Source organism: Lachnellula hyalina, assembly GCF_007821495.1.
Source record: "Lachnellula hyalina strain CBS 185.66 chromosome Unknown contig00007, whole genome shotgun sequence".
Taxonomy (NCBI): domain Eukaryota; kingdom Fungi; phylum Ascomycota; class Leotiomycetes; order Helotiales; family Lachnaceae; genus Lachnellula; species Lachnellula hyalina.
In genome coordinates, this window is record NW_022157121.1 from 48,425 (window position 1) to 73,154 (window position 24,730).

The 24,730-nt window shown below is 47.2% G+C and overlaps 10 protein-coding genes across 10 annotated transcripts; 4 read left to right on the forward strand and 6 right to left on the reverse strand.

Annotated features, from left to right (window-relative positions):
• Nucleotides 1-180: 180 nt before the first annotated feature.
• LHYA1_G000435 (Calnexin-like protein) lies at nucleotides 181-2,368 on the reverse strand (the record flags this gene model as incomplete). Its single annotated transcript, XM_031145427.1, has 7 exons — nucleotides 181-711; nucleotides 782-881; nucleotides 956-1,008; nucleotides 1,062-1,266; nucleotides 1,348-1,780; nucleotides 1,834-2,125; nucleotides 2,198-2,368. 7 exons carry the CDS (start codon nucleotides 2,366-2,368, stop codon nucleotides 181-183), a joined length of 1,785 nt encoding a protein of 594 aa, XP_031009223.1.
• Nucleotides 2,369-3,226: 858 nt separating this feature from the next.
• On the forward strand, nucleotides 3,227-3,993 carry mde1 (Methylthioribulose-1-phosphate dehydratase; the record flags this gene model as incomplete). The annotated part of the gene is made up of 2 exons (XM_031145428.1): nucleotides 3,227-3,390; nucleotides 3,441-3,993. 2 exons carry the CDS (start codon nucleotides 3,227-3,229, stop codon nucleotides 3,991-3,993), a joined length of 717 nt encoding a protein of 238 aa, XP_031009226.1.
• A 613-nt stretch (nucleotides 3,994-4,606) lies between these two features.
• On the reverse strand, nucleotides 4,607-6,980 carry MNS1_1 (Mannosyl-oligosaccharide 1,2-alpha-mannosidase; the record flags this gene model as incomplete). The annotated part of the gene is made up of 3 exons (XM_031145429.1): nucleotides 4,607-4,867; nucleotides 4,935-6,274; nucleotides 6,362-6,980. 3 exons carry the CDS (start codon nucleotides 6,978-6,980, stop codon nucleotides 4,607-4,609), a joined length of 2,220 nt encoding a protein of 739 aa, XP_031009225.1.
• An 899-nt stretch (nucleotides 6,981-7,879) lies between these two features.
• On the forward strand, nucleotides 7,880-8,746 carry LHYA1_G000438 (uncharacterized protein; the record flags this gene model as incomplete). The annotated part of the gene is made up of 3 exons (XM_031145430.1): nucleotides 7,880-8,210; nucleotides 8,254-8,522; nucleotides 8,576-8,746. 3 exons carry the CDS (start codon nucleotides 7,880-7,882, stop codon nucleotides 8,744-8,746), a joined length of 771 nt encoding a protein of 256 aa, XP_031009222.1.
• Nucleotides 8,747-8,950: 204 nt separating this feature from the next.
• Nucleotides 8,951-9,641, reverse strand: Snrpb2 (U2 small nuclear ribonucleoprotein B''; the record flags this gene model as incomplete). The annotated part of the gene is made up of 3 exons (XM_031145431.1): nucleotides 8,951-9,280; nucleotides 9,337-9,553; nucleotides 9,601-9,641. 3 exons carry the CDS (start codon nucleotides 9,639-9,641, stop codon nucleotides 8,951-8,953), a joined length of 588 nt encoding a protein of 195 aa, XP_031009221.1.
• Nucleotides 9,642-9,861: 220 nt separating this feature from the next.
• Nucleotides 9,862-11,050, forward strand: arc1 (Actin-related protein 2/3 complex subunit; the record flags this gene model as incomplete). Its single annotated transcript, XM_031145432.1, has 3 exons — nucleotides 9,862-10,084; nucleotides 10,135-10,962; nucleotides 11,010-11,050. 3 exons carry the CDS (start codon nucleotides 9,862-9,864, stop codon nucleotides 11,048-11,050), a joined length of 1,092 nt encoding a protein of 363 aa, XP_031009178.1.
• Nucleotides 11,051-11,798: 748 nt separating this feature from the next.
• SCPA_2 (Carboxypeptidase S1-like protein) lies at nucleotides 11,799-14,259 on the reverse strand (the record flags this gene model as incomplete). The annotated part of the gene is made up of 13 exons (XM_031145433.1): nucleotides 11,799-11,898; nucleotides 12,014-12,150; nucleotides 12,209-12,356; nucleotides 12,406-12,659; nucleotides 12,706-12,853; nucleotides 12,906-12,966; nucleotides 13,021-13,043; nucleotides 13,098-13,224; nucleotides 13,278-13,300; nucleotides 13,351-13,540; nucleotides 13,636-13,782; nucleotides 13,832-13,949; nucleotides 14,008-14,259. 13 exons carry the CDS (start codon nucleotides 14,257-14,259, stop codon nucleotides 11,799-11,801), a joined length of 1,728 nt encoding a protein of 575 aa, XP_031009179.1.
• Nucleotides 14,260-15,673: 1,414 nt separating this feature from the next.
• Nucleotides 15,674-16,602, reverse strand: GSP1 (GTP-binding nuclear protein GSP1/Ran; the record flags this gene model as incomplete). The annotated part of the gene is made up of 5 exons (XM_031145434.1): nucleotides 15,674-15,805; nucleotides 15,858-16,063; nucleotides 16,122-16,275; nucleotides 16,324-16,416; nucleotides 16,534-16,602. The coding sequence occupies 5 exons, from the start codon at nucleotides 16,600-16,602 to the stop codon at nucleotides 15,674-15,676; spliced, it is 654 nt and encodes a 217-aa protein (XP_031009202.1).
• An 831-nt stretch (nucleotides 16,603-17,433) lies between these two features.
• On the reverse strand, nucleotides 17,434-18,322 carry PSMD9 (26S proteasome non-ATPase regulatory subunit; the record flags this gene model as incomplete). Its single annotated transcript, XM_031145435.1, has 4 exons — nucleotides 17,434-17,568; nucleotides 17,606-17,973; nucleotides 18,023-18,095; nucleotides 18,146-18,322. 4 exons carry the CDS (start codon nucleotides 18,320-18,322, stop codon nucleotides 17,434-17,436), a joined length of 753 nt encoding a protein of 250 aa, XP_031009203.1.
• Nucleotides 18,323-18,967: 645 nt separating this feature from the next.
• On the forward strand, nucleotides 18,968-22,217 carry Prex1 (Phosphatidylinositol 3,4,5-trisphosphate-dependent Rac exchanger protein; the record flags this gene model as incomplete). Its single annotated transcript, XM_031145436.1, has 6 exons — nucleotides 18,968-19,786; nucleotides 19,832-20,149; nucleotides 20,199-20,399; nucleotides 20,452-20,670; nucleotides 20,728-21,295; nucleotides 21,343-22,217. 6 exons carry the CDS (start codon nucleotides 18,968-18,970, stop codon nucleotides 22,215-22,217), a joined length of 3,000 nt encoding a protein of 999 aa, XP_031009180.1.
• Between the last annotated feature and the right edge of the window lie 2,513 nt (nucleotides 22,218-24,730).

A 24,730-nucleotide genomic window follows, 5' to 3' on the forward strand; every position in this document is an offset into this window, starting at 1 on the left:
ATATTTTGTGCGCCTAAAATACACATCCGCCGAATTATCGAACACCAAAATCACATCAGTGAACGGGAAATGCAAATGCGAGTGCGAATGTGACGACCAATGCCCATCAAAACCTCCACCTCGCCGCTATTTTGCGACGCTATCTCTTCTCATCATTATACTTCATTCATTCCCGACAATCTACGACGAGCTTCTAGTAGCGCGCTTGGTAGCTTCCTGAGCCTTCTCAGCTCCAGTTGACACAGCTTCCGCAACCTTGTCCTTGGCATCAGTGGCAGTAGCCTTGGCCTTGTCCGCTGCTTTCTTTACTTGAGGTGGGGTAGATCCACCCAGTGAGACAACACCGACGATAATAGCAATAAGAGTGACGAGAACTGCGGCAATACCACCGGCGGCTTCAGGGACGAACTTGACGGCCTGGATGGGGTCGTTCTGGGCGATGGTGAAGAACAGGTCGAGCTTCTCTTTGACGTATAGGACGGGGTCATCCAAAAAGACGAGGTCAGAAGGAGACTTTGGCTTATCCTCAACCTTGGGCTTCTCGGCAAGTTCAATGAGTTGCTCGATAGGGTGCTTCTCGAAGAAAGTTTCCTGGGCGAATTTCTCAGCATCTGCGACAGAGTGACCAATGTAGATGTTGTCGAAGAGGATGTCGTTCTGCATGGTCCAGATTTCGAAACCAATTGCTCCCATTGGTTCAAGGTTGGCGGGCTAATCAAAAAGTCAGTATACATTTTCGAATCATCACGTGATTTAAATATCGGCCTGGGAAGTAACTTACAGTCTTGTCCTCAAAGAATGCAGGGTTCTTGATCTTTCTTGGGGCCCAGACACCTTTGTACGCAGGGCTAGTCGGATAGTCAGCTTTTGGTTCATTTAGACTGTTTAGGTGTGTGAAGGATATCCCGTGTGGTGAAACAAACTCCCAGCACGACAAAAGAAAAAAAATACGTACTTATCAATGTAAGGTGCAGTCCACTTGCCCTTGAATGCTGGGTTCTTGATTGTCTAAACGATGTGGTTAGCATTGAAGAGGGTTTGCGGAGTGCTTGGGCACTTACTGGCTTCTCCCACTTGCCACAGCCAGAGACATCATCACACTTGGGGTTAGGGACAGTTGGGGCAACCCAGTCTCCATCTTCTTCCTCGTCCCAATCTTCTGGCTTGGATGCTTCTGGATCAGGGACAGTAAGAGGCTCAGTCTCCAACCAATCCTCAGGAATAGTAGCCTCCTCATCAACGATCTCGAATGGCGCATCCTCATCCCTTTAGACAAGTTAGCGCTAGCCTTTTAAAGGGCAAGTTAGGAGCTCAGCTCTCAACAAGACACCATGCGAGTATACATACCAGTCCTCAGGTTTCGTCGCCTCAGGGTCGGCAATTCTGGCCTCGTCGATCCAAGTATCAGGCTTGGAATCTTTAGGGTCGTCGATCTCGGCGGGGGGGTTGAATGGAGGAAGGAAGTCCTCCAAGAGGTTGGCCTCCTTGACTTGCTCACCATTCAACTTGATGTGAACAGTGTTGTTAGGGTGGACGATCAAAGTGTAGAGCTCGGAGGTCTTGAGGATACGGGCGGCTGGGGGGGCTGATAGGTGCTTCTCCTCGTACTCGCCAGTCTTTGGGTTCTTGTGGTTGACGATGAAGTGGACCTTGTTGGTGGTACCGCACTTGTCGGGACCGAACATGACAACGTAGGGGGAGACGTTGGAGAACTCATCCTGGTGAAGAGCTTTGTTGTCACGGAGAAGCTTCAAGTAAGCTCCACCACATTCGAGACCATCTGAACGATTGTTAGCAATGCAAATAATCTTTAGTCAGAGATAATATACTCACTTTGGAGCTTGACCTCGTACTGGACAACCAGAGTCTTGCCCTTGTTATCTATTTTCTTGGGGAACTTGGCTGAGATGGCATGGTGAGCTGCAGCGTTCTTGACAACAAGACCCTTGTCGCCTTCCATTCCCTTGTATACGTGTGGCTCTTCAACAGCCCATTCTCCAACATATGCCCATTCCTCATCTTCTTTAGCGGAGCCTTTGGTGTCCTTCTTGGCATGGGATGGCTTCCATCGCGCGTCCCAATCGTCTGTGAATTGCTCAACAAAATCACCCTTGATGGTTGTAGGCTGTAAAGAGTAAAATTAGCATGTTAATTGACAAGAATCAATGCGCGGGCGCTGCGTGTATTGGGAGCTTACAGTGAAAGTTGGTAGCTCGGGGCCCGAGGTAGCGGATTCAACGACAGAGGAAGCATCGCTGGCAACGCTGGAGACGGAGGAGCTGGCTTCGCTGAGGACAGACTGAGCATCTGCATTGACAGAACCTGCCAGCAGAGCTGCTGCTGAGATAGCGGCTGCGGGGAAACGCATGATGTCGAAGCTGGTCAGGAAGAGCGATTTCTAGATCAAGGCGAGTAGAGGGAGCAGCAGTCAACTATTGAAAGAAGACTTTGCGTATTGGTGTTTGCTTCCAGAGCGCAGAGTAGAGCAGAGAATGGAGTGGAATGTAGAAGACAAGAGAGGATGAAGGGCGGAGGCTAAGAAGGAGTTTATGAATCGGTGTGCGGAGACGACTATGAAATTACCACCTGTCCTCTTGGAGAGCAAGGATTAAAGTAGCTGTGTTGCGGAGCTCTCCCGCCGGCATTGTACTACAAGCGTCCGACCACAGCACATAATGATATCTGGCTACAAGCTGGGATTTATTTTTTATTGGATATGAAAAGTGTCCTTTGGTAAAGATGCAGTATTTATATAAATTGCATCTATCATAATCTTCTTATATGAACATTCTATTCTCAGCTTCTGAAATAGACGTTATTTCAACAACGGTTTGAACTGTCGCCTGGGCGGTCAAGCCAAGCTAAACCATGACGAGACGAGCCTCACTGCAATGCAAGAAGCCTTAGATTCAGCATAACCCAACTTGAGCAACTACAGCTTGGACTACCTCATTCCAAAAATCTCCAAGTTTCCGGGAACTATATATGTGTTGGTGTTGGTAGCATTTAGCCTAATTCCCTTCAATCCTCTTTATTTCATCATGTTTGAATGTACGTGTTTACATCTCTGAAGTACTTCCGGTGTGCCCCACCCCTAGATTGTGGGGATAAATAAAATAACTATAACAGCATCCTTAAATTCTACCAACCACCAACTTCCTAATACAGTTGAATTCCTGCCTGCCAAACTTCCTAATTGGGATTATCAAGGACGCACCCCTTCATAATGTCTAACCAAGAAGATCAACCGGACCCAACGGGTAACAACGACCACCTGATCAAATCCGCCGACAGCCAACACCCCGCAAACCTCATCCCCGAGCTATGTCGCAAATTTTGGACATTAGGATGGGTTACCGGTACTGGAGGAGGCGCAAGCATTCGTAACGAGTAGGTGTCTCGCGGCGAAGCCAACCGTATGGATGCTCATCCTCTCACAGTGATCTTGTATATCTCGCGCCATCTGGCGTTCAGAAAGAACTGATGAAGCCTGAAGATATATACGTCCTCGCTCTTTCTCAACAAGTCGACCCCAAGCAACGAATATATCTGCGCTCTCCGCCGGCCTTCAAACCTTCCCAATGCACGCCGCTCTTCATCGCAGCCTTCACAAAGAGAAACGCGGGATGCTGTATTCATACACATTCGCAATGGGCGGTCCTCGTTACTCTCTTGCTTGAGACTGTGCAATCGGATTTATTTGAGATCAACAATATCGAGCAGATCAAGGGGTTTGGAAAGGGCTTTCAGAAGCAAGGGAATCTGGGATATCATGATACATTGAAGATACCAGTTATTGAGAATACACCACATGAAGAAGACTTGACGGAGAGCTTGGAGGAGGCGATGAACAAATATCCGGATACGTATGCGGTTCTGGTTAGGCGGCATGGGATTTATGTATGGGGAGAGACGGTGCATAAGGCGAAGACGCAGGCTGAGAGGTTTGATCGACCTCTTTTCATGGAGGGAAACTCTGCTGACGTATTCTAGTCTGGACTATCTCTTCCAATTGGCGGTTGAGATGAGGAAACTCGGCTTGCCCTGGCTGAGTGATATCTCTTGAACCTTCTAGCATTACTTTTAAGATGTTTATCGAGGTGGGGCATCCAACGAGCTAAAACAAGGACTGAGTGAAGGATCCAGCTCTCCTCTTGTATTCCTGCTTTGGTGTATACTCGCCGAGCGATTTCATGCTGAACATACTTGGGTGGGCTCTGGTCTCAGAAAGGTAGATTGCATCGCTATTAAGACTATGTCACGATATCATCCCTCATCGACCTCGGATGTAGGTAACATTTGACATAAAGAACAGAATTAGGCACATCTAAACCAGCAGCTTGTGTCTGCTATCACGGTGATGAAACTATTCCATAGTAATTGTTTGTTATAGAAGATAAATCATATAGAGGAAATCTAGAGATTATTTTTATCTCGGTCAAACGCGCACGGCTTGTCATTCGCAAGGAGTCTATGAAGCATCGAAGTATACTATTTTCGCCTCGCTCAAAATGCCGTAGTAAAGGCCCCAACGCCCATAATTTCAGTTCATTCAAAATCGTGCCCATCCTATCCATATTTACAAGCCATCCTTGTATCCTTACCCTCAAACCCCCGCGCTTGATGCCACCGGCTCCACCGGCTGTACAGTCCTCACTTCCACTGTAGGTGATTCGGTCTTCTTCGATGGCGGTTCAGGTATGATTTTCCCGTCTGGACCACGCGGTTTTCTTTGCCAACCAGTCTTGTTTAACGGGCCAAGCTTGAACCGCGGGAAAAAGTGAGCCTCTGTGTTGATGACAATTGTGTCAAGAGGAAGTAGGTCGTCATCGGAGAATAGGAGATATAAATATTTAAGAGTCTCCGCCTGCCTGATTATTAGCTTTGATCATTTCCTAATTTCTTGAAAAAAGAATTGGTAATTTGGTACGTACGAGCCAGAAACTTTCCATGTTGTCTTTTGTCTGTGGGGGAATGATATTTGCGTTTGATAAACTCGTGAAGCCACCTCCGTCTTCGACGGCTGTGTAGTTGACAAACGATTTGAACATATCCCATCCCCATTCTCTATACATTGTATCTCCTGTTATCCTCCACATGTAGAACAACGTTTCGACGGTTTCGGGTCGCTGTAGATTATGAACGTCGTTATCTTTGATCACTAAGTCGTTCTTCCATTCAGTATTCTCTTCGTCATCAAGATTTTCAGGGGCTTTGTGGGATGCTGATTCAGGTAAAGTTGGCTCGTCAACATGGAAATGCGTGATCTCCGCAGCGAGTCCCGTGGCCATAGCTTTGTACATGGCCCAACAAGTATGCGTTAATTCGCGCGCAAGTCGCATCTCTTCATCCTTCTTCGCGGACCATGTTGGGAGCTTCCTAGCCTCCTTTTCCGTAATACCACCAGTGGCACCCAGTGCGATAGTACCTGGCATGAAGCATGCAAGATGATCCATCTTTGGAGACAAGGGTTTGGCAAGGCCTTCAGGTCGCTCTCCCAGAACAGTAAATTGTGACGGGCTGGAATACGTGATGAGGTGCTTTCGGACACCGGCAAGCGATTCATCCCAGAGTTCCTCATATATAGGTTCTTCTTTTGATGTTTGAAGGAATTGCTTGATGAGATATTCGTAATAAGAATCTCCTCTGCTCCCAAGTCTGATATTACTTCCTCGGAAGCGGCCATCATGTGCGTAGATGTAGATTGGGACGAGCCCATCCTCCATGCCGTTATCATCAATCACCTGGATCACCTTTTCTGCCTTCTGCCAATAGAAGGCTTCTCCGGTGAGCTTCGTCAGATATTTCAATTCTAGCTGCAAGGATGCTGCCTCTGCTGTGGAGGATGCTCCACCATCATCATGTGACGGAATGCCTTGCACCTTTTGCAAATTGACACTAGCATATGGCACTCCTGAAGGTGAGTCGAAAGCTCCCATCAATCGGTCAGCTAGATCTTTTGCCTTTTCCAGGTAAAGGTCTTCGCCTGGGGTTCCTTCATCATCATCTGTTAAAGGTGCCATTTCTGGAAACTCAGTTGATAAATAATGTGCCGAAAGAAGTCCCCCTAACATCCGAATAGTGGTTTCGAAAGTGTTGACCTCCTGGTTTTGGTCGTAATCGAGCTTCGTAGAAATCCATTCCCGTGCGTGGGTTAACCTGCTCGTGAGATTCATGAGCATCATCGTATCCAAAGCATCCACTATGATCCATCCCATGCCCTTCGGGGCCATCTGTTTTCCTTTTTTGGAGATTGGGTGAAATTCATCATAGCCTATGAGAGAACATTAGAACGTGCACAACCTCGTGTAATAAGGTAGACTCTGTTGCAGTCTTCCAAGCCTATGTTTGTTTGACATACCCCAAGCGTATCTCTCATAAGCGTCCCAGCTCAAGATGAAAGCCTCCTTGACCCTTTCTCTTCGTTCCAGCCAATCGACCTGTTGTACATTCTTCTCCGGCCCTTTCAACCAGCTCCAGGTGCTTTTGGCCTTCTTAGATGCCTCGGCATGAGTTCCGAAGTATCCAAGAAAGTAGAATAGAATGAAGACAAAGAGCCCAGCAATGCCAAATGTCCTTTTCCGCCTCCAAACCGGTCGTTGCCTCCGCGAGGCTGCGTACGAGTAAGGCTTATCCTTGTACATTGGCAGATCCCCTCTGGTCTTTTCAAAGAAGCCTCCCACGCGGTCTTGCATGTCACTTATTACACCTCCGTTCGAATGTGCGTTTGTCCTAGCCGTTACTCCTGACGCTCCCCAAGCTCGGTTTTCTAGTTCACGTTGCGGATCTGTAAACGAAGGTACATTTTTTGGTATCGAAAAACTTGACATATCCTCGACGGCTTGCTTCCCCGTCTCGAAAGCTTGTGTGCCAACCTCGACAACTCTTTGTTTGACGTTCGCCGCAGTCCGCGTGGCACTTCCTCGGAGAATGTGGTAGGCAGGCGACCGGTGGAGGTTGAAAGGGTCGCGAACGTTCATATCATAACTGTAAGGAGCGACTATAGTACAAGCATAAGGGTACAATTACAACGCAGGAAAGAGCCCAGAGATATTGGACGGGATTGTGGTAGTAGAGGAATCGGTTACGAGTACAATACACGTTGTCCTTGGCTAGATCGGCCGCATTTAGCGACTAGTGGAAAGTGATCTTCAGCCTCGTCACCTTATGAAATCTGGGGTTAACTACCTACAGTAGGCTAGGGCTAGGTATTAAAGAATCTACTCGAGTAACACTCAATCCCAGAAGCTGCATTGAGGTGGATGAGCAAATCTACAAATTCATAGAAAGTAATAAATGCATCCCCTGGATTGAATCATTTGGTGATCCGTGAGAACTATTGTATCAGCTCAGGAAAGTCAATCTAGCTAGCTCCTTGGAACTCGAACGGATTTTTGACTCGTAAGTAGTTCGGCAGTACTCCCTGTCATTGTTTTCTTTCTCCAATTTAGCTGTAGAACCCGTCTATTCATTCTCTTTCGAATAAGGTATTAATTCTTCTAGTTTGTGGGAACGCGGTGAACCACGAGTGAGTCTCGCGAGTTCCATATTTGAAAGAACCAATACCTAACAAAATTGTCCAGCTACTCTAATACCTCTATTATATTCTATAGCATAGTCAACAACAACGGGACTTAAGACTTCGAATTTTTTAAGCATGCAAGTATAATATTCTACTCGCCAACGACGAGGATCAATCTGCTATCTAGACGTAAGTTAGTCAGCCTCATCCCCTCATATGTTTACAGTAACTAAAGTTCAATAGCGAAATCCACCCTGGTATCAAAGAACTTGTATCTCCTCATTGATACACTCTTTGCTTCTACGGTCTGGAGGCTAGTGGTTCACGAGTTAAACTCTCGCTCTGATCCATCCCACCATGGCATGTGGAGGGGACTACCGTCAATGGCCTTTCCTTACAACAGAAGAGTTCGAACTTGTGTGTGCGTTCTTCGACCGGAAGTATGTCAAAGCTGAGCTGGGCCCAACAAGAAAGATCTTCAAGATCCGCTTACGAAGGACTCTAACAACTGGGAGCTCCTACATCGAGATACTTCGACTGCTTCAGCTCCCCGAAGAGAAAGATGATCTCTCACTAGCTTTTGAAAAACTCAATAGTGATCTTGATGGGCCCGGGGTGGATGTTGACATGTTAACTGCTGCTGAAGATGCAGACCAGGTTCGTGGTTCCTTCCAAAGTCTCAAAACGAGTAGGAGTTCCAGGAGTAGGGCATTAACACATCAGATAGGAAGCACTTCGCCCTCAGCTGCAGAATCAACATGGAGGGGCCATGGATAGTGGTGCTCTACCCCGATATAGCTTGCATTCAGACCAGCCATATGTGACTTATGAGGTTCATTTGCACCCAACCTACAACATGCCCACATTGTGGTTCACATTGCACGACCTTCCTATGGGCGAGCCTACTTTTAACCTGGAGTCAGTTTACCGATACCTTGTACCGCCGGGGTACAAGAGTCGACTTCGGGCTGCGGGATTTACAGGTGGAATTTCGGCTGCGGTGAGTTTGCCCCTTTCTTCACTGGCGTACAAGTGATACTAATTCTATTGCAGCCGCATCCCGTTACAGACGTCCCAGCTTTCTTCATCCATCCATGCCAGACTAAGGAGGCCATGGAAAGTTTCGACTGCACAATGGCTAACTACTTGATGATTTGGCTTGGGCTGGTTGGAGGCTGTGTCGGTTTATGGATACCTCCTGAGATGGCAGCAGAGGAGGCATAAAGGAAGGTACAACATTTTAGTCAACGAAAGGAAAGTGTTAAAAATGGACACCCCGTGCATTATCAATATGGTTAAGGCGTTTATATAGTCAAATATGACTTATTCTTTTCCTGTCTGGTATCTTGCTCGTGTGGAACACTTTTTATGTCGCACATTACCTCTCCAACTCCAAACACCTTGAAATGCAAACCAACTCTCACGAATCTACTCGTCGTCACTGTCTTCTTCCATAGCAACATCCTCCTCGCTATCATCTTCTTCCTCCTCATCATCTCTCCTCCGTTTCTGGCCAGCAGCACTTGTGGTCGGGCTCCTCGCATCCTCCATAGCATGGTCCACACTCCCAGTAGGTGGTTTCAAAGTTCCGCTAGTTGCTCCAGTGGTATTTGATGCGGTAGAGGCGGAGGGTGGCGCATTGAAAATACTTTGCTGTAATTCCGTAGCAGTAACAGCTCCCGCCGCGGCAGCTGGCATTTTAAACGTACCGTCCAACTTTGCAATCATGTCTGACTTTGACTTGGCATATTGTATTTGCTGAAGAGAAGGTCCTACATTAGCTATAATCCTCAAAGAAGGTGTAGAGAGCTCACCATTTCTTTGCCGAAGAACTCAAATCCTTGCAGAGATCTCATCGCCTGGGTTGCCGTCTGTATATCCCGATAAACAATATGCGCCTGACCTCGCATCTTCATTGTCCGTAAGGCGACTACATCGAGGACTGGGCCATAGGTAGCGAACAGGATGTAGAGCTCTCTTCGCAAGTCTTCTTTCTGGATTTTCGACGAGGGGAGGTTGGTGATGTACAGTCTTGAGCAAGTTAGATATGTTTCTCCTCAAAAGATAAGCCAACTCACGATTGATTTGGCGCATATGCCGGGACTTTCTTTTCCTGCATTTTGAAGTCGTGGTTGTGGGGGAGAATGGTGGGGGAAGACGCGCTTTCACGTTCGAGGACAATTGAGGCTCAAGAATTTCGACGGTGGGTTCAGGCAACCCCGCTATAGTACGAGCTTGCGACATCAACTCTCCAACATCCAGCATCCAACATCCACACCAATACTTCTTCAAACCACTTGATAGTAGAGAGCTCCTCCTATCAAGACGACTCTACTAAAATGGCTGCACCAGAAGTTCACCACCTATTCCACCACCCGATCGCGGATCACTCTTTCTCCGCAGACAAGCAAACGTTGGCCGTTGCGCGTGACACCAACGTTGAACTCTACGGACGGACTGGGGCTGGATTCAAGCTCAAGGATGAACTCAAGGGCCATGACAAGACCGTCACCAGTGTTGATATTGCATTGAAGAGCGGGAGGATTGTGACCTGTTCGCAAGGTGTGTCATACTGGAACACCATGCTCGTGAAAATGCTAATTCCCCTCGAGATCGAAATGCCTTGGTCTGGGAGCCTTCTCCTACTGGCTACAAACCTACACTCGTCCTCCTCCGAATCAACCGTGCAGCTACATTTGTGCGATGGTCTCCATCCGAAGAGAAGTTCGCCGTAGGATCCGGTGCCAGGGTCATTGCGGTATGCTACTTTGAGGAAGAGAACGACTGGTGGGTATCAAAACATATCAAAAAGCCTATCCGAAGCACCATTACCACTGTAGCTTGGCATCCAAACTCAGTCCTTTTGGCTGCTGGTTCCACTGATGCACATGCGAGGGTCTTTTCCAGCTTCATCAAAGGTGTCGATACTAGACCGGAACCGGGTGTATGGGGAGAGCGTTTGCCCTTCAACACTGTCTGTGGAGAATATCTCAATAACTCGGCAGGCTGGGTTCATGCAGTCTCATTTTCCCCCAGTGGAGATGCTCTCGCATTTGCTGCTCATGATAGCAGTATCACCGTTGTCTATCCCAATGGGGCAGATCAACCTCCAAGAGCCGTTGTTAGTGTCAGTACCCAACTGCTACCATTCATGAGTCTCATCTGGAATGGTGAGAGTGAGATTATTGCAGCGGGTTATGACTGTGAAGCATACCGCTTCAAAGGCAGCGAAGGCGGATGGCAGCTCACTGGCTCTTTAGAGTCGAAAGGACGTCCAGGACTTGGAGATGCACGGGAAGAATCAGCCTTCAACATGTTCAAGCAAATGGATTTAAAAGGCAAGACTAAAGATGACACCCAGTTGAAAACGGTTCATCAAAATACTATCAGTACGATCCGAGTCTATGAGGCTTCGGGTGGTGCTGTTAAGAAGTTCAGCAGTAAGTATTTCTAAATTCTCATATAGAAACATATTAACAAGTCATAGCGAGTGGTGTGGATGGAAGGATTGTCATCTGGAACGCCTAGACGTAGAAATACGACCTTGAATGTGTCTTGCTTGCTCTTACAAGCCGCAGTCTCGGAATCTCAATGATATTTGCTTCTACCCGCTTCGATTCCGTGCAGCAATTGAAGCGTTCTTTATGTTCTCTCCTCCAAGAAAGTTCGCATTGCCTCTATACCTTCTGGGTACCTTTTTGTTCTTTGCAAAGTGCTACTTATCCGTATAAAATTGCTCTTCAACCCTCAAAACCCTTATCAATTTCTGACTCACTAAATATTCATCCCCACCTATGTCTAGCTAACACTTTACAAAATAGACGAGGTTCCTAGAGACAAAAATTATCCGCTTTTCATGCACGATTTACCAATTTCATTAGCCTCCTTTCCAGTGTCGTATGTCAAATATTTGGTGGCATCAGGCATAGCTTTAACAGGCAATTTGTCGATGGCTGGTCAAACCAGCCTCTTCCCTCAGCAGAATTGTCTACCAATACAGTCGTCCAGGGGTGTAGCACTTCGCCGAAGCTGGAGTAAACCGACACCCTTTTAAAATATCAAGACGAACTGGGCAAGAAAATATGCACAACTGTAGATCAGAACGCATGCCAGCACAAACAAACTTGCGGCTGCGACTTGATTCCTCACGACGAGGAAAGCGAATCTTATCGCTCAGTCTGGACATTGAAAAAGTCTATTGTATTATTTCCAACAAAGACTAACCAAGGGCATTATTTGTCATATTATCATTATAGCTTTGCGTTTTCTTCTCCATCTACAACTTTCTCGGAATAATCGGCTGGTGCAGTGCTGCTGAAGCGGAAGCGCTTGCAGAGCTCGACGTTGATGGCAGAGGGACGAAAGAATTAGTGTGACTAGGATTTATCAGTATTGTGTTCCCTGCAAAGAGTAGGAGTCGGAAGAATGAAACACTTGTCGAGGCCTTCCACATAGCAAAATCGGAGAGGAACCAAGAGGAGGGTTGCTTACGTGGCATGTGCATCACCCGATGTTGAAAAGTTTCCTGTGATTGGAATGGTTCCGTCTGCGACATCTAGGTGGAGGAGTACGCGTTTGAACAATTCGAGACTTGCTTTTGGTTGGTAGTAAGGAACCTCGTGACCAGACTTTGGATGATTGTCAGGCTCATTATTCCTTTGAGAACTTGGACGGGAAGGAACTGACCTCGTACACACGAAGGAAAGAAAAGTTCCCATACTGTCTTACTTCACCATACTCGGTATCATCTACCAAGAAAGGTGTGTACCCTGCTGCTGCAAATTCCTCCTTGTGCGTGTAGTCGACGCCCAGCGAGACGGCCTCACCACCGAACCTGCGCACATGTCAATTTTGATATTAGATCCAAGAGAGTGCATAATTACCAGTTACAGATGTAATCAGCATCCCCATAAATGAGAGCAACTCGGACGCTGTTATTCAAAAGCAACTCCACGTCGTCTTTAAAATCTGGGAAGACGAAGTCTCCAGTCTGTTGGAAGGCATAATAGACATCGTTGTTTGCGTCTTCAGTGTAGTTGAGGTTTACACCGAGCGCATTCGCTACAGACGGCAAGTTGAGATAATCTACAAAGTAGCTCTCTGGAGTTGGGTCGTCATATGGATGACGGATATCATACTACTACAGTTAGGTATGTTTTCATGGAAGGTCTTAACAAACTCACAGTACCACGCTCTCCAATACTGTAGTAGACACCCTCAACGGTATCCCTACATAAGTTCGCTGCCTCGGTGCAGATAGCGTAGTCAGTCGCAGAAGAAATATTGGTAGCTCTGCAGTACTCGATCTGAGATAAGCAACCGTTTGCCATACTAGATAGAAGTCAGTTCCAATCAAATGAGGTCAATCACCCGAGCTATTTACTTTAACGCAAATTTTGCAAAATCGTACACCGTGTCGTTATATGCTTTAATTCCGTAGGTGTCTTGAGCGTATAATTAGCACCATGTTCGCGAAGGGAGATTTGTGAAAGACATACTATTGACAGCAAACTCGGGGTAGCTATACAAGAGACAAGTTAGAACTGTAGGATAACCTTGGGCGTCTGAAACTCACTAGGGAGCTTGAATAGCCTCATCAATAATTCCGTTGATGACACCTAGCGTGTTGAAATTGAGGGCAATTCCTTGATTCGTCCCATTCTCAATCAATTGATTTTGGTCGTAAAAATAATTGTAGAATGCTATTCTGATGTTAGAGATGATTGTGAGATATCTTGGAGAAATTTTGGCTGACCAGGTCCATAATGTCCACCATAGCTATTGAGTTCGTTAGTCAACGCTTCAAGACTATGCCTATGAGACATTACCTTTCTGTCCACAAATTAAATTCTTTCGAAGTGACGTTCGAATCAAGGCTTGGTAACCCGCCGAGGAAAGCTTGTAGCACATGCCAAGAAGCAATAGCAGCAAGATCCGTAGTGTCTAGGATACTGGCATCAACCACCGGATATCTTCCATCAACACCCGCGAAACTTGAATTTTCGACGGAATAATCAACTATAATACTTGTCAGCTTTTGCCTTACCACCACATAATTGTCTTTAAGGCGAAGGCTCATAAGACGCCACAAATCCAACGTATAGGCGACTTACCAGGATTAATGGTCCCAGCTTCTTCCTCCGAGTATGAAAAGCCAACACCCAATGGCTGCGACAAAAAGAGCACGTTGGAGATTTCGGTGAAGGAGTAAGGGTTGACGTATGAAGAAAGGTTTTTGGAGATATGGCAGGGACCGAGTTCTGCCAGTGTTAGTGAAGCAAAGCAAAAGCACAAGTTCAGTCTGCATACCCTCAAAAAGTCCAATCATCGAGTCTGAACCAGGCCCGCCATTAAGCCAGAGAGTTATAGGTGCCTCCTTCGGATTGTGTCTCGCTTCAAAAAACCAGAAGAATGTATGAGAGTTTTCCTTTTAGTTTGTCAGTAATAATTCGAAAGAATGTTTGGAGGATGCCAGAGGTACGCACATCGAGGTCGATATATCCTGAGTAGGAATTCACTCCCGGTGTAGTTTCGCAGACTCCTTCCTTCCCAGGCTCCTTATACCTGATGGTTATATTTTGGGGTGTAGTGATTGTTTTCACGCCCACCGGGTCTGCTGGAAGCTGTCGAGCACGCTTGGGATTGTATGAAGAACGAGCTTGGATATTTCGCTGGACATTCTTCGCCTCATTGACGGCCACTAAAAGCGCCAGCGAGGATGCAAGTGAGAACTTCATCGTGGGGATTGGAACAGAGCTTCTGGGAGATCAATTGGTGCTTTGTCGAAGAGAACTTGGATCTCTGAACTACGGAAGCTACTTTGGAGGTGTACTTTCACACAGCTGCTACTTTCACAGAGGGTAAATCCTACGGTGAATTTCGGGGAGCTCCCGTTTTATAGCTCATGGTAGCAATAGCTGCCCGCATCTATCACTCACATCCTAGCAGACCTGCCTCTCGGGGAAGCATGTTCCTGGCACCAGCAGAAATGCCTGTTTGCATACCTTAGACAGTGTAAAAGCATGGTTCAGGTAGCACAACAATAAAGTGCCTTCTCGCGCAATGCTTGCTTGCGCTGACTGACACAATGACGAATAGATGGGAAAATCACCCGAAAAGAAGCTTCAGACTGACGTATGAGCATGGATACAAGAGAGAGAGAACCGGGATTTGTGATAACAGTCCGCGGATACGATGCCAAAATGTCCGTAAACAGAGCTTTGAGCTGCGGCGCGGTCGGGACCGCCGGTAGATTGCAATGAGATTAGAGTTGATTTGGAAGGTCCCGTTGTGATGTGGAGAAGTCCACAGAGGAGGTTGGGACATGCCAAGGAACAGACAAGGATCATCGAATGTTCTTGGGAACTGGTGGAGCTGTGCAGAAGCTACACCCTGCAAATCCACGCCTCGCAGACATAACAGGTACAGGGTATTCAGGACATTCAAATCTCCTACGGAGTACTCCTAGTATAGCAAGCAACCTCCTATAGCTTCTTGTAAAATTGCCCAACTACTCATAGAAAGAAACAAAATATGGATAGGTATCGATAGGTTTTGGACCAAGTCGATCGACAACACTCGTTGGTTGAGGGGTGGGAAAGTGAGAAGAAAACATGCTGACTGCAGGTGAGGGGTAAAGTCATGAATGCGGGGGCTGGCTGGCTTCCAGGGCTAGTCTGGCAGATAGTCGGACGGCGATTTCATGATATTCTACTCCGCAGTAGGACCACAAACGTTTAATTATAATAATCGACAGTTCAGCCACAACACCCTGTGGACTTGTGTAAAGTACTGCCTGCGGCGGTACTGTTCAGTCACGTTAGCACCAAGTTGTGCTCCATATTGTGTCAAAGACTAAATGCTTTTCATGGTCTAGCTACATAAGCTGCATACTGCAGCGGAAATCTCGAAGGTGTTACCTCAAGACGAGGTGGTTCATTGCTCATAAAAGTCCCAATCCACCCTGCTTCAATATGCCCGCTGCATATTGAAGCTTATCCATGCCATGAAACAAAAGGAGGGAGTCCTTGCCAACCATCTGCCTCTAATTGCCAGACCGACCGACAAAAATGCAAATATCGCCGAAAGACAACTGTCTAAGATGCTGCTAAGAGGAAACGGCAAATGCCTTGTTGGGATGATGTAGGATGTTTACAGGTCGGCATCGTCCTCGTCTGGGAGTGGCATTTCGGAAGCCACTTTCATCTCTTCCTGGTATTGCTGGAGCAGGGCGTGGTCGACAGTAGCGGTGGGTGGGGCAAGAGCTGGAGCAGCAACGAATTCCTATGATATCATTAGTACTAATCTTGGCAAGAGTAAATGTGTTCCATCATACCAAAGCAGGGTTGCCAACGAGTTTACGGGCCAGCCAGAGGAAAGGCTTCTCAAAGTTGTAGTTGGACTTCGCAGAGATATCGTAGTATTGCAGATTCTTCTTCCGGTGGAAAGTGATGGCCTTCGCCTTGACTTTTCTCTCCTTAACATCAACCTTGTTTCCGGTCAGGACGATGGGGATGTTCTCGCAAACGCGGACCAGGTCACCTGGATGAAGGAACTTAGTATATTCGAACAGACAACCTTATTGATGAGTGGAACTTACGATGCCAGTTGGGAACGTTCTTGTAGGTGATGCGGGAAGTAACGTCGAACATGATAATACCACATTGGCCGTTGATGTAGTATCCATCACGAAGACCCCCAAACTTCTCTTGTCCTGCGGTATCCCAGACATCGAATTGAATGTTGCCTAAGTTCTGCGAATGGTTAGCGGCTGGTTGGGCAGGTGTAGCTGATAAACATACCGTGCTGAAGCCCAGAGGGTGGACTTCTACACCAAGGGTCGCGATATATTTCTTCTCGAATTCTCCGGTCAAATGACGCTTGACGAACGTAGTCTGTTGTGCTGTTAGAAGTTGAACGATGGCAAAGTGCGTCACCGCCGCGGGGAAAGACGATATGCGCCTGCAGTAGGTCTTCCACCGACGGCACGCTCAACAGGCCATACTACATACCTTTCCAGTTCCTCCATCTCCGACAAGAACAAGCTTGAAGGTTGGGACAGCCGGTGCTGCTTCAGCCATTTTGGTTTGATGTGGGGTATCGGTTCACGGAAGTGGAGGTAAATAGCAAGGTAGGAACGGTATTCCAAGGCTGCGATAAAGGTATTAGCGCAAGAGGGGTGAATCACGACCCGCCGAAGAATATTGATGAGAGAGGAAAGTAGAGCTGGGACTGTACCTTTATGTGCTGGACGTGGTGGTTGTGGACGTGGTGGAGTGTGATTTGACCTGACCAGAGCGAGGATGTTTTGATCGATGCAAGGCGCTCATCGTTGGAACAGTTTTTTAGCGAGCGGGAAATGCCACGTGACTTGCTTAGGTTGTCTGGGGTTTCTTGTATTTTCAACGTCCTTTGTTTAACATTGTGAAGTTTCTTCCATATTTGTTGGAAATGTTGAATTATTAAAAACTACAGCTTTTTTGATGATACCAATGCTATCCCGGCTTGCCCTCCTTTGTCATGCAATTCAGACAAACACCCGAACGAAAAATCTGGAGCCCCGGTAAATTTTACAGGCAACATGACATGGAAGCCTATCTAAATTACGAGAAATGCTTCCTTCTGCTCATCAACATGTAGGATAAGGATCTTATACCTCCCGTTTTCTGACCTCTAGAAACGCAGCAAGGAAGCGGTCTTGCTGATTGCCCTACCTGAGTCGATGCTTTTATAAGTCTGGATAGATTGACGAATATACTCCTATGTGGTACCAAGATTGAATGCTTTTTAGCTACCTATAACTGTCTGTGGAACACATCTTTTCAAACCCCAAAACACCTTCCATGGAACACCAGCGCTTGTTCAAAGAAGCAAAATAACCCTGCCAAATGATGCCAACAAGCTTCAATATTTCACAACGGTAAAATATGGCAACCCAGAAGACCACGGCCGCCCCAATCTCGTCGGGGAGTGAGAGTTAATTGCAGTTCCTGTCGTTGAGCCGCGCCTGACGCTGGCGAACGAGATACCTTGACGAGAATTTCACGCTGTATACATATTAGCTTTGAACATCGACTGGTAGACTTGAATATTTTGACTTGCCCCTTCATTGCCCTGGACACACTCCCCGACTCTCTTCAGGCCATCATGGTTCGTGTGGCTGACATAACCAAAATTCCTAATCTCATCCCCAGCTTTCAATCCAGCAGAATCCGCAGGGCTTCCATCCACAACGCTGTTAACCTTGGCAAAGGGAGGCCCAGCGGCTTGCTGGACACGAGATGAATATGGCGATGTGTCTACGTCCACGGGAGTCGAGCCATTTGTAGTTGCCTCCGTAGCAGCAAGTTCTGTTTGCCTCGCAAAATGTTCATGTATGTGTTTCTCGATAACATTCATGAGGGCTTTGTAATCGTTCTTCAGGTATATGATTCGTGATCTTGTCGTTCGAACTGTTATGCCGTTAGCAGTGACCCTTAAGCACTGGCAGACGGATCCTACTCTGTGCCACATCTATATCTGCCCGAGGGAATCCATCAGGGGTGATGAGCCTTGTATTCATATCAACACCATGCTATCTTCTATCAGCTTATGGACCTCTAGATATATCAAGGTATAACCTACTGATTCTAATACACTGCCCAAAGCTCTGATTTCAGCTTCAATATTGTCCTTTTTAGCTTGGAGTTGTGTAAGGCTCAGCCCGCTTGTTTGGATGCCATTCGTGCCGGCTAGGCCAGAAGTAGGTCCGGAGTGAACCGTTGGGGCGTGTAAGTTTTCCATTCTTAATGGCAGACCCATTACGCTATTTCAAATTAGGGGGTTGAAGAGAAATGTAAACGCTGCGAGTCTTTCAGCCTCGCAAGCAGGCTGCGGAGTATGTACGCGTTGCTGACCCCGCGATTGATGACTAATACACGTGATGTGCTGTAATACATAAGACTTCGTCGTTCATCTTCAAACGCTTCCTGTCTTTATGTTAATTTCCAAACTTTGTACGAGAGACAATGGCTCATACCTCAAACTCGAGATTTAAACATCGCGTGAGCTATAGGTATGTTTGACAAAAGCTTAGGAGGTAGGTAGGCTCCTTCGCAAAGAGGTTTCTGGATTGTCTACAGGCAGTTAGTATCATCGCATCTCTAATCATATACATGGTCTCCTAGAAGTTGCTATGGGACCGTCAAAGTTTCTTCACAGAAAGTTCAGCTAACTCCCAAAACTCCCTCCTTCGCGCTTTCTGTTCTTGATCATTTGCACCCCTAAGTCTGCGACTTCTTGATCTTCTCAGCTGTCAAACTTCCTCACTTCACCTTCATCCCATTTTCCCCTTGCTTAACTATTTTGATGCTATCCAGACTTTGCTGTTGTTAAGCAACAAGTCTTTCTTGGACCATTCTTGGAGGAAATTTTGTAATATCATTTTCTTGGTTCCTTGCTTCAAAAATGGATCTGTCAGAGGCATCCTTTCAAAGCACGAATCTTCTCCTCTCAACCCCGACATGCTCTCGCCGAAGTTCGACACACATCTCCCGAAAGACAAGCTGGGGAACGCCAATTCCTCCTCCAAGCCAAAGGGGTTCGATGGAGCAACACAAAGATGATGCATTTGACGAAGTTGATCTTGATGCCGACGATGGAAGTTCTTCTGGCCGTGATAGTCTTGAGCGGAATATTTTGGATAACGTTACTGCATTAGGCTTGTCATTCAACGCAGACGATACTCAGACCGAGAATGTCGCCACAGGTAATCGGTTCTCTTTGGATGATGCAAAAGATGTGGAAGACTTCGTCAATCGATCACTGCCCTTGAACTCCGAGTTCCCATTCAATAGGTGGGTGAAGAAACTCGAAAGACGTGCTGCAGGACGAAGACAGACAGTAAGCTGTGATGCGAATGGTTCGGCTCTGGAAAAAGAGCGTCCCAACTCGCCATCTTCCAGAGAAAAGTTGATCCATAAGAAGTCCTCTTATGGCTCCTCTTTTGGATTTGTCACAGCCGTCAAAAGTGCCAGCATCAGCCTTGCAAGCCTCAGTATTGCTCCACACTCGAGAAGAACGGGCATTTCATCCCATCACCAGAGGACCGACCGTAGCAGCAAAGCTTCACAAGGAGGCAGACACTCTGAAGACAGTTCATCCTTCGCTAGAGGGGTTGTTGTGGACCAGGGCGTCACAACTCGTTTGCTCCAGCGCCGTCGGGTTCTTGAAGAGTTAATTAGCACTGAAGAGAGCTACGTTGCAGATGTCAAATTCCTTGCACATGTAAGCACTCTTCTCAGAACCACAAGCCTTTCGCTAAAACATCAGGTCTACGTTACGCTTTTGGCCTCCATCCCAAACCTTTCGTTAGCCCTTCGAGCATCTATCAACAGAAACCTCAATGAGATTATCGAACTGCATGAAGAACTTCTCGGCGACTTGCATCGAGTTGTTCCGCATTCCGAATATACTCAGCCAGGTTACCATCAGTCATCTCTATCTTTGCTTCCAAAAGGACACCACAGATGGCGAAGTCTCGATGCGGTTCCCGAAAACGGCCATGGTTCGTCTTGGCTCCAAAAAATACCAGGGCTGACTGCAGAGCCGAGAGTCGCAGCTGAAGTTGCGCGCATATTTGGCAGCAAGGTACGATATCAATATCCACCACATGGGTTCACTTACGAATTTTCTACAGCTGAGCCGCTTCTTTATTTACGAGGAATACGGCGCCAAATACGAGTTGATGATCAGGGATGCGGCTACTATGTATAGGACAATACCTCAATGGGAAGTCTATCAGAAGGGCTTCGAAGCACTGGCCTCGTCGCTCTCTTCGATGAACAGTCAGCATGGTAATTCCAAGAAGGCTCTCGCAATTGGAGATCTTTTGGTGAAGGTGAGCTCTATCCTTGATTTGACACTCTGAATCTCAACTAAAGATGACCCAGCCAATCCAACGAGTGTGCAAATATCCGCTCCTTTTTGCAGAGCTGTTGAAGCAGACACCGGTGTGCGATTGCCCAAATTCTCACCTAGCTATCGATAATGTCCTCCTCAGAATTCGTGAAGCGACGACCGAAATTAATCGGGCAACTGATGACCCAAGGATGAAAGCAACGATGGAGAAATCATGGGTCCTGCAAGATCGTCTTATTTTCCCCGACAGGGTATGATATATCCTCTTGCACAATCTGTTCAGTTTGTTTTGCTAATATCGAGCACAGCCTGATACTCGTTCCAAAATTGCCATCCGCGGCCTCGGGCATATCCATCTTTGCGGAGTCTTACATGTTTCTTGGCAAACCAAAAGCGGAGCTGATGGACAATACCTAATCATCCTACTGTATCGTGACTTCCTCTTGCTAGCCTCCGCCCCAAGATTAGATCAAGTGTACATTGTCCAAGCCTGTATTGGCCTCAGTGACCTCAGGATCGAAGAGATTGATAATGGCAGAGGTGTGTCCAACTCTTTCCTAGAAAAAGTAGATGGTTTTCCCATGGATGAGAACAATGATCGCCAAAGGTTTGAAAGCCAAGTTCTCAATAAAATGCTAATGACTTCAATAGGACTGCAGTGCCACACTGTTCCCTTTTCTTGGAAGCTGGTATTCGAATACGACCACCAACTGTTTGAGGTCACGATGAGTGCTTGTTCTCAAAAAGAAGAGCTCGAGTGGCGAAGCCGACTTGTGGATCATTCTGGAAAGGATCCTCTTGATTCAGGCGAACAGGCGGCGCTTGCATCTCTGTCCCTGTCAATCAAGTCAATGGGGACTGTCTTTGGAAAGCCCGGTAAGGCAACTTCGCTTGATATAGCTTTAAGTAGCTAATATTCGAAGGCACTATCGCTAGAAGAATGTCGATACACAGAGCAATGACTGTTGGCTCGATATCAGGAATGTGTCAGGTTATTATCAAGAACACGAACGCCTTCAAAGAGTCAGCTTCATCGACCAACATCAACAGGTCGCAATCTCTGCTTGCTACTAACCGCACTCCAGTTCTCGCTCCTTCTCGTGCCGATCGGATGCGGCTCGAGGCGCTTCTTGCAGATGTATGGACCCGTGAAGTTCTTCCTTACCCAGGAATGTCAAGTCGCGCTAGGAGTGAGCATCTTGCCCGCACATCTGCCAGCTCTATGATGCGCAAACTTAGCGTAGCGAGCATTGCAAGCAATTTTACGAAGAGATCCAGCAGCGTGGCCAGCCTACATAAGACAGCAGAAGACGATTCCATTAGTGAGAATGATGCTCTGAGGTCTTACTCTCCAACTCGACTTGACCACATATCTATCAACGTTCCGATGGACATTGATGACCCTGCAAGATCACGGTTATCGGTGATTCCAGATGAGAGGGAGAACGTTCTGAAGGACTCCTTTGAAACCCTTCCAGGTTTGCAGGTTGTAGCCAATGGTAGTCCTGCTAGCTCGCTGAATAGGCTTGCAGTGCTGAAAATCAAGACGAGCTGGGGAAATGATGGGCACAGGATTATTACTCCGCCTCCGAGAACTTCGAGCGCGAATAGCGTAAATCAGACCAGAACACCGGCACCATCACTCATTGCAGATTCATCTATTGAAGATAAAGAAAATACTCCCCGAGCAAAGTCGGTCTCAATTGCGGCAGAATCGCGAAAGCCGGAAAGGAAAGGTAAAGGGCTTGGCAGGAGTAGTCGTATCGTGCCAGGAAGTATTCGCAGCTTCTTTCGTTAGAATTTTATGCGTGTCGAAAGGTTCACTATTCCAAGCTTTTCGCTATATGGATTATCGGTATCTGGTGCTAGCAAGCTCGTTCTGTGCAGTGGGCGCACAGTCGTTGGAGATGATGTCTCTGAGGGTTTGACTAAACTACATGTATTTCAACAAAGTATTATACTCGCAAACCGTGAATGACATCACTTGATAAAACTTCTTGGGCTTGTTGTGGCACTTAAAAAGATTTGATCCTCCAGCTCAGGTACAGTACAGTATTACAGTATACTGTACAGTAGTACTCACCCTGTCAATAGATAAGATCTTTCTTCCCCCCACCAACCCCCTCCATTACATACGCTTGTTTTGCTGACCTCTTAGATTCCGGTGGTTAAATTGGATTTCTTCAGCGGGAGCGGGGTAGCCGGGCCGGGGTCTCAAAAATCTTGAGATCTTCCAGACATGTTCTTCGATCGTACGAAAGTCGAAATAATAAACGGGTGACATGTTCTCGGCCTGCGCGCGAAGTTTATGTCGAAGTTTATTCGACTTTTATCCACCCAGCCATCTGATTACTAGAGCTACAGTACAAGACAAGCTGCTCGTGCTCGTGACGTGATCCAAATATCTCCGACTCGGTTGAATCGTGCGAGCCGTCGGTCCAGCGCTTGCATGGATTGGCGGCTCCTCCCTGTGCTATACTTTTTAGACCAATAGGAGATAACTTCCAACCGCTGGAGGCTGAGATGGCGCTCTTGGAATAGCGTTCTGTGTATGGAGCAGGAGCACACCGTACAGTACTGCACAGTACATGTAAACCCCGCAACCAGGTGATCGTGCGTGGGCCGTGGTCGAGCTGCAGAACATCACTATCACATTGAGCTATCGGATGCTCTGTGATAGTGATAACAGTGTGATAAATCGTCGTCAGCTTCATTGCTATGAATGCTCACACCGTATTTGTTATCGAAAAACGCCATTGGTACTTGTGGAACGCTCGCGGAAGCAAGCGGTCTGCCAGAAGCACAGGATCTGATGATTTTACAAAGTATGGTACTGTACCGCCATACGAGAACAATCTGTTTTGAGTTTGCGCCTCCAGCGTCAAAGAAAAGCACAATATTTTTGAAATCCTGCAATGGATGGGGCATTGCCATGAATGGGGGCCCAGGGCAGTGATATGCGGTGTAAGTAAGTCGGACCACGGATCAGATAAAATAGGATTTTTTTTCAAGCATCCTCTGGTCCTGCTACAAGCCTGCACGCAATTGACCGCAATTGTATTACCCGGCAAAGTCGTGCCCAAATAGGTTATCTAATCGCCTCTGACAGCTGCGGTTTGAGCGTTGCGATGCAAAACTGCTCGATGTTCGGGCCTCGTCTCATATCCCTCCTGAACATTTCAGATGGCAGTTAGACGTCGGAGATGTGATTATGAGATGAAAACCAAAGTGAGTATGGGTTTAGTGACACTCTGAGATGTTTATCCTCCCGAAGTGCACAGTAGGCAGTTTGCAAGAATTGATGAGAACTTTGAGAAGATCGAGATCAGGCAGGTCAGGCAGGTCAGGCAGGCTCGGCAGGATCAAGAAGCTGACGGAGATGTCCCTCGGCTCGCTCCCCCCCCCCCACCCTGGTCTGCCGTACCGTCTACAGTAGCTGAGTAGTCTAATTCCCTGTCACTCATGCTTGTCGCTCCACTGAATACACCATCCCTGCTGCACCCCTCAGCACCATCGCTACACCATCTCTACGCGCCCACTTCTAACGTCTCGCCAATCACTCCCCACAGATGGCTTCAATGCATATTTTACCGCCCACCACATTGAAAGGCCTCTTCATCATTGCAGCCGTATATGCAGCTGATAGGCTAAACCACTGTTCAAACTTAGATCCATTGGAGGTCTATAGGACTTGGCCCTGAATTGGATCTTACCCGTTCTGTGTCTCGATCCGCCAGACTCATGCTGCTTCCCGTGTGGGCGGCATATGGGACCGTCCTGTACGAGTGTGCATCATGGCCTTTTTCTTCAACTCATGGGAGAGACACTTCCCGGGGTCTCGATGGTCGCACACGGAACTGCTAGCTAGATGATGGTCCTAGACTCCTAGTCATGCCTGGTCTCCACTGCTACTGCCCTTGCCATCCTTAAACTCGGGTTCCCGCATCGCATCTGAAGAAGATCTCTCGAAACCTCTAAGACGTCTCAACTCGAAGATCTAACACTCACACCCTATTCTCTCACAGACTTCCATAAGGCAATCTCCCTCTACCACTTCAGATTGTATCGGATCAGACGAATTCTGCTTAGAAAGTCCACTCTGCCGTTCCATATGTCCCATTACATGGCATAAACTCTCGCGCATCATACACTGCCCTGACAGTTTCTTCTTCCTCGATTATACCATACCACTATTCCCTCCGCCGCCCGGATGTCAGCAGTCATAGAAGATCATATCCCCAGTATATGGTCTGTGCCTACACAAACAAGCCGTCCTGGTCGGAAGAGCAGAAGAAACCCTCGGCTGGTGTC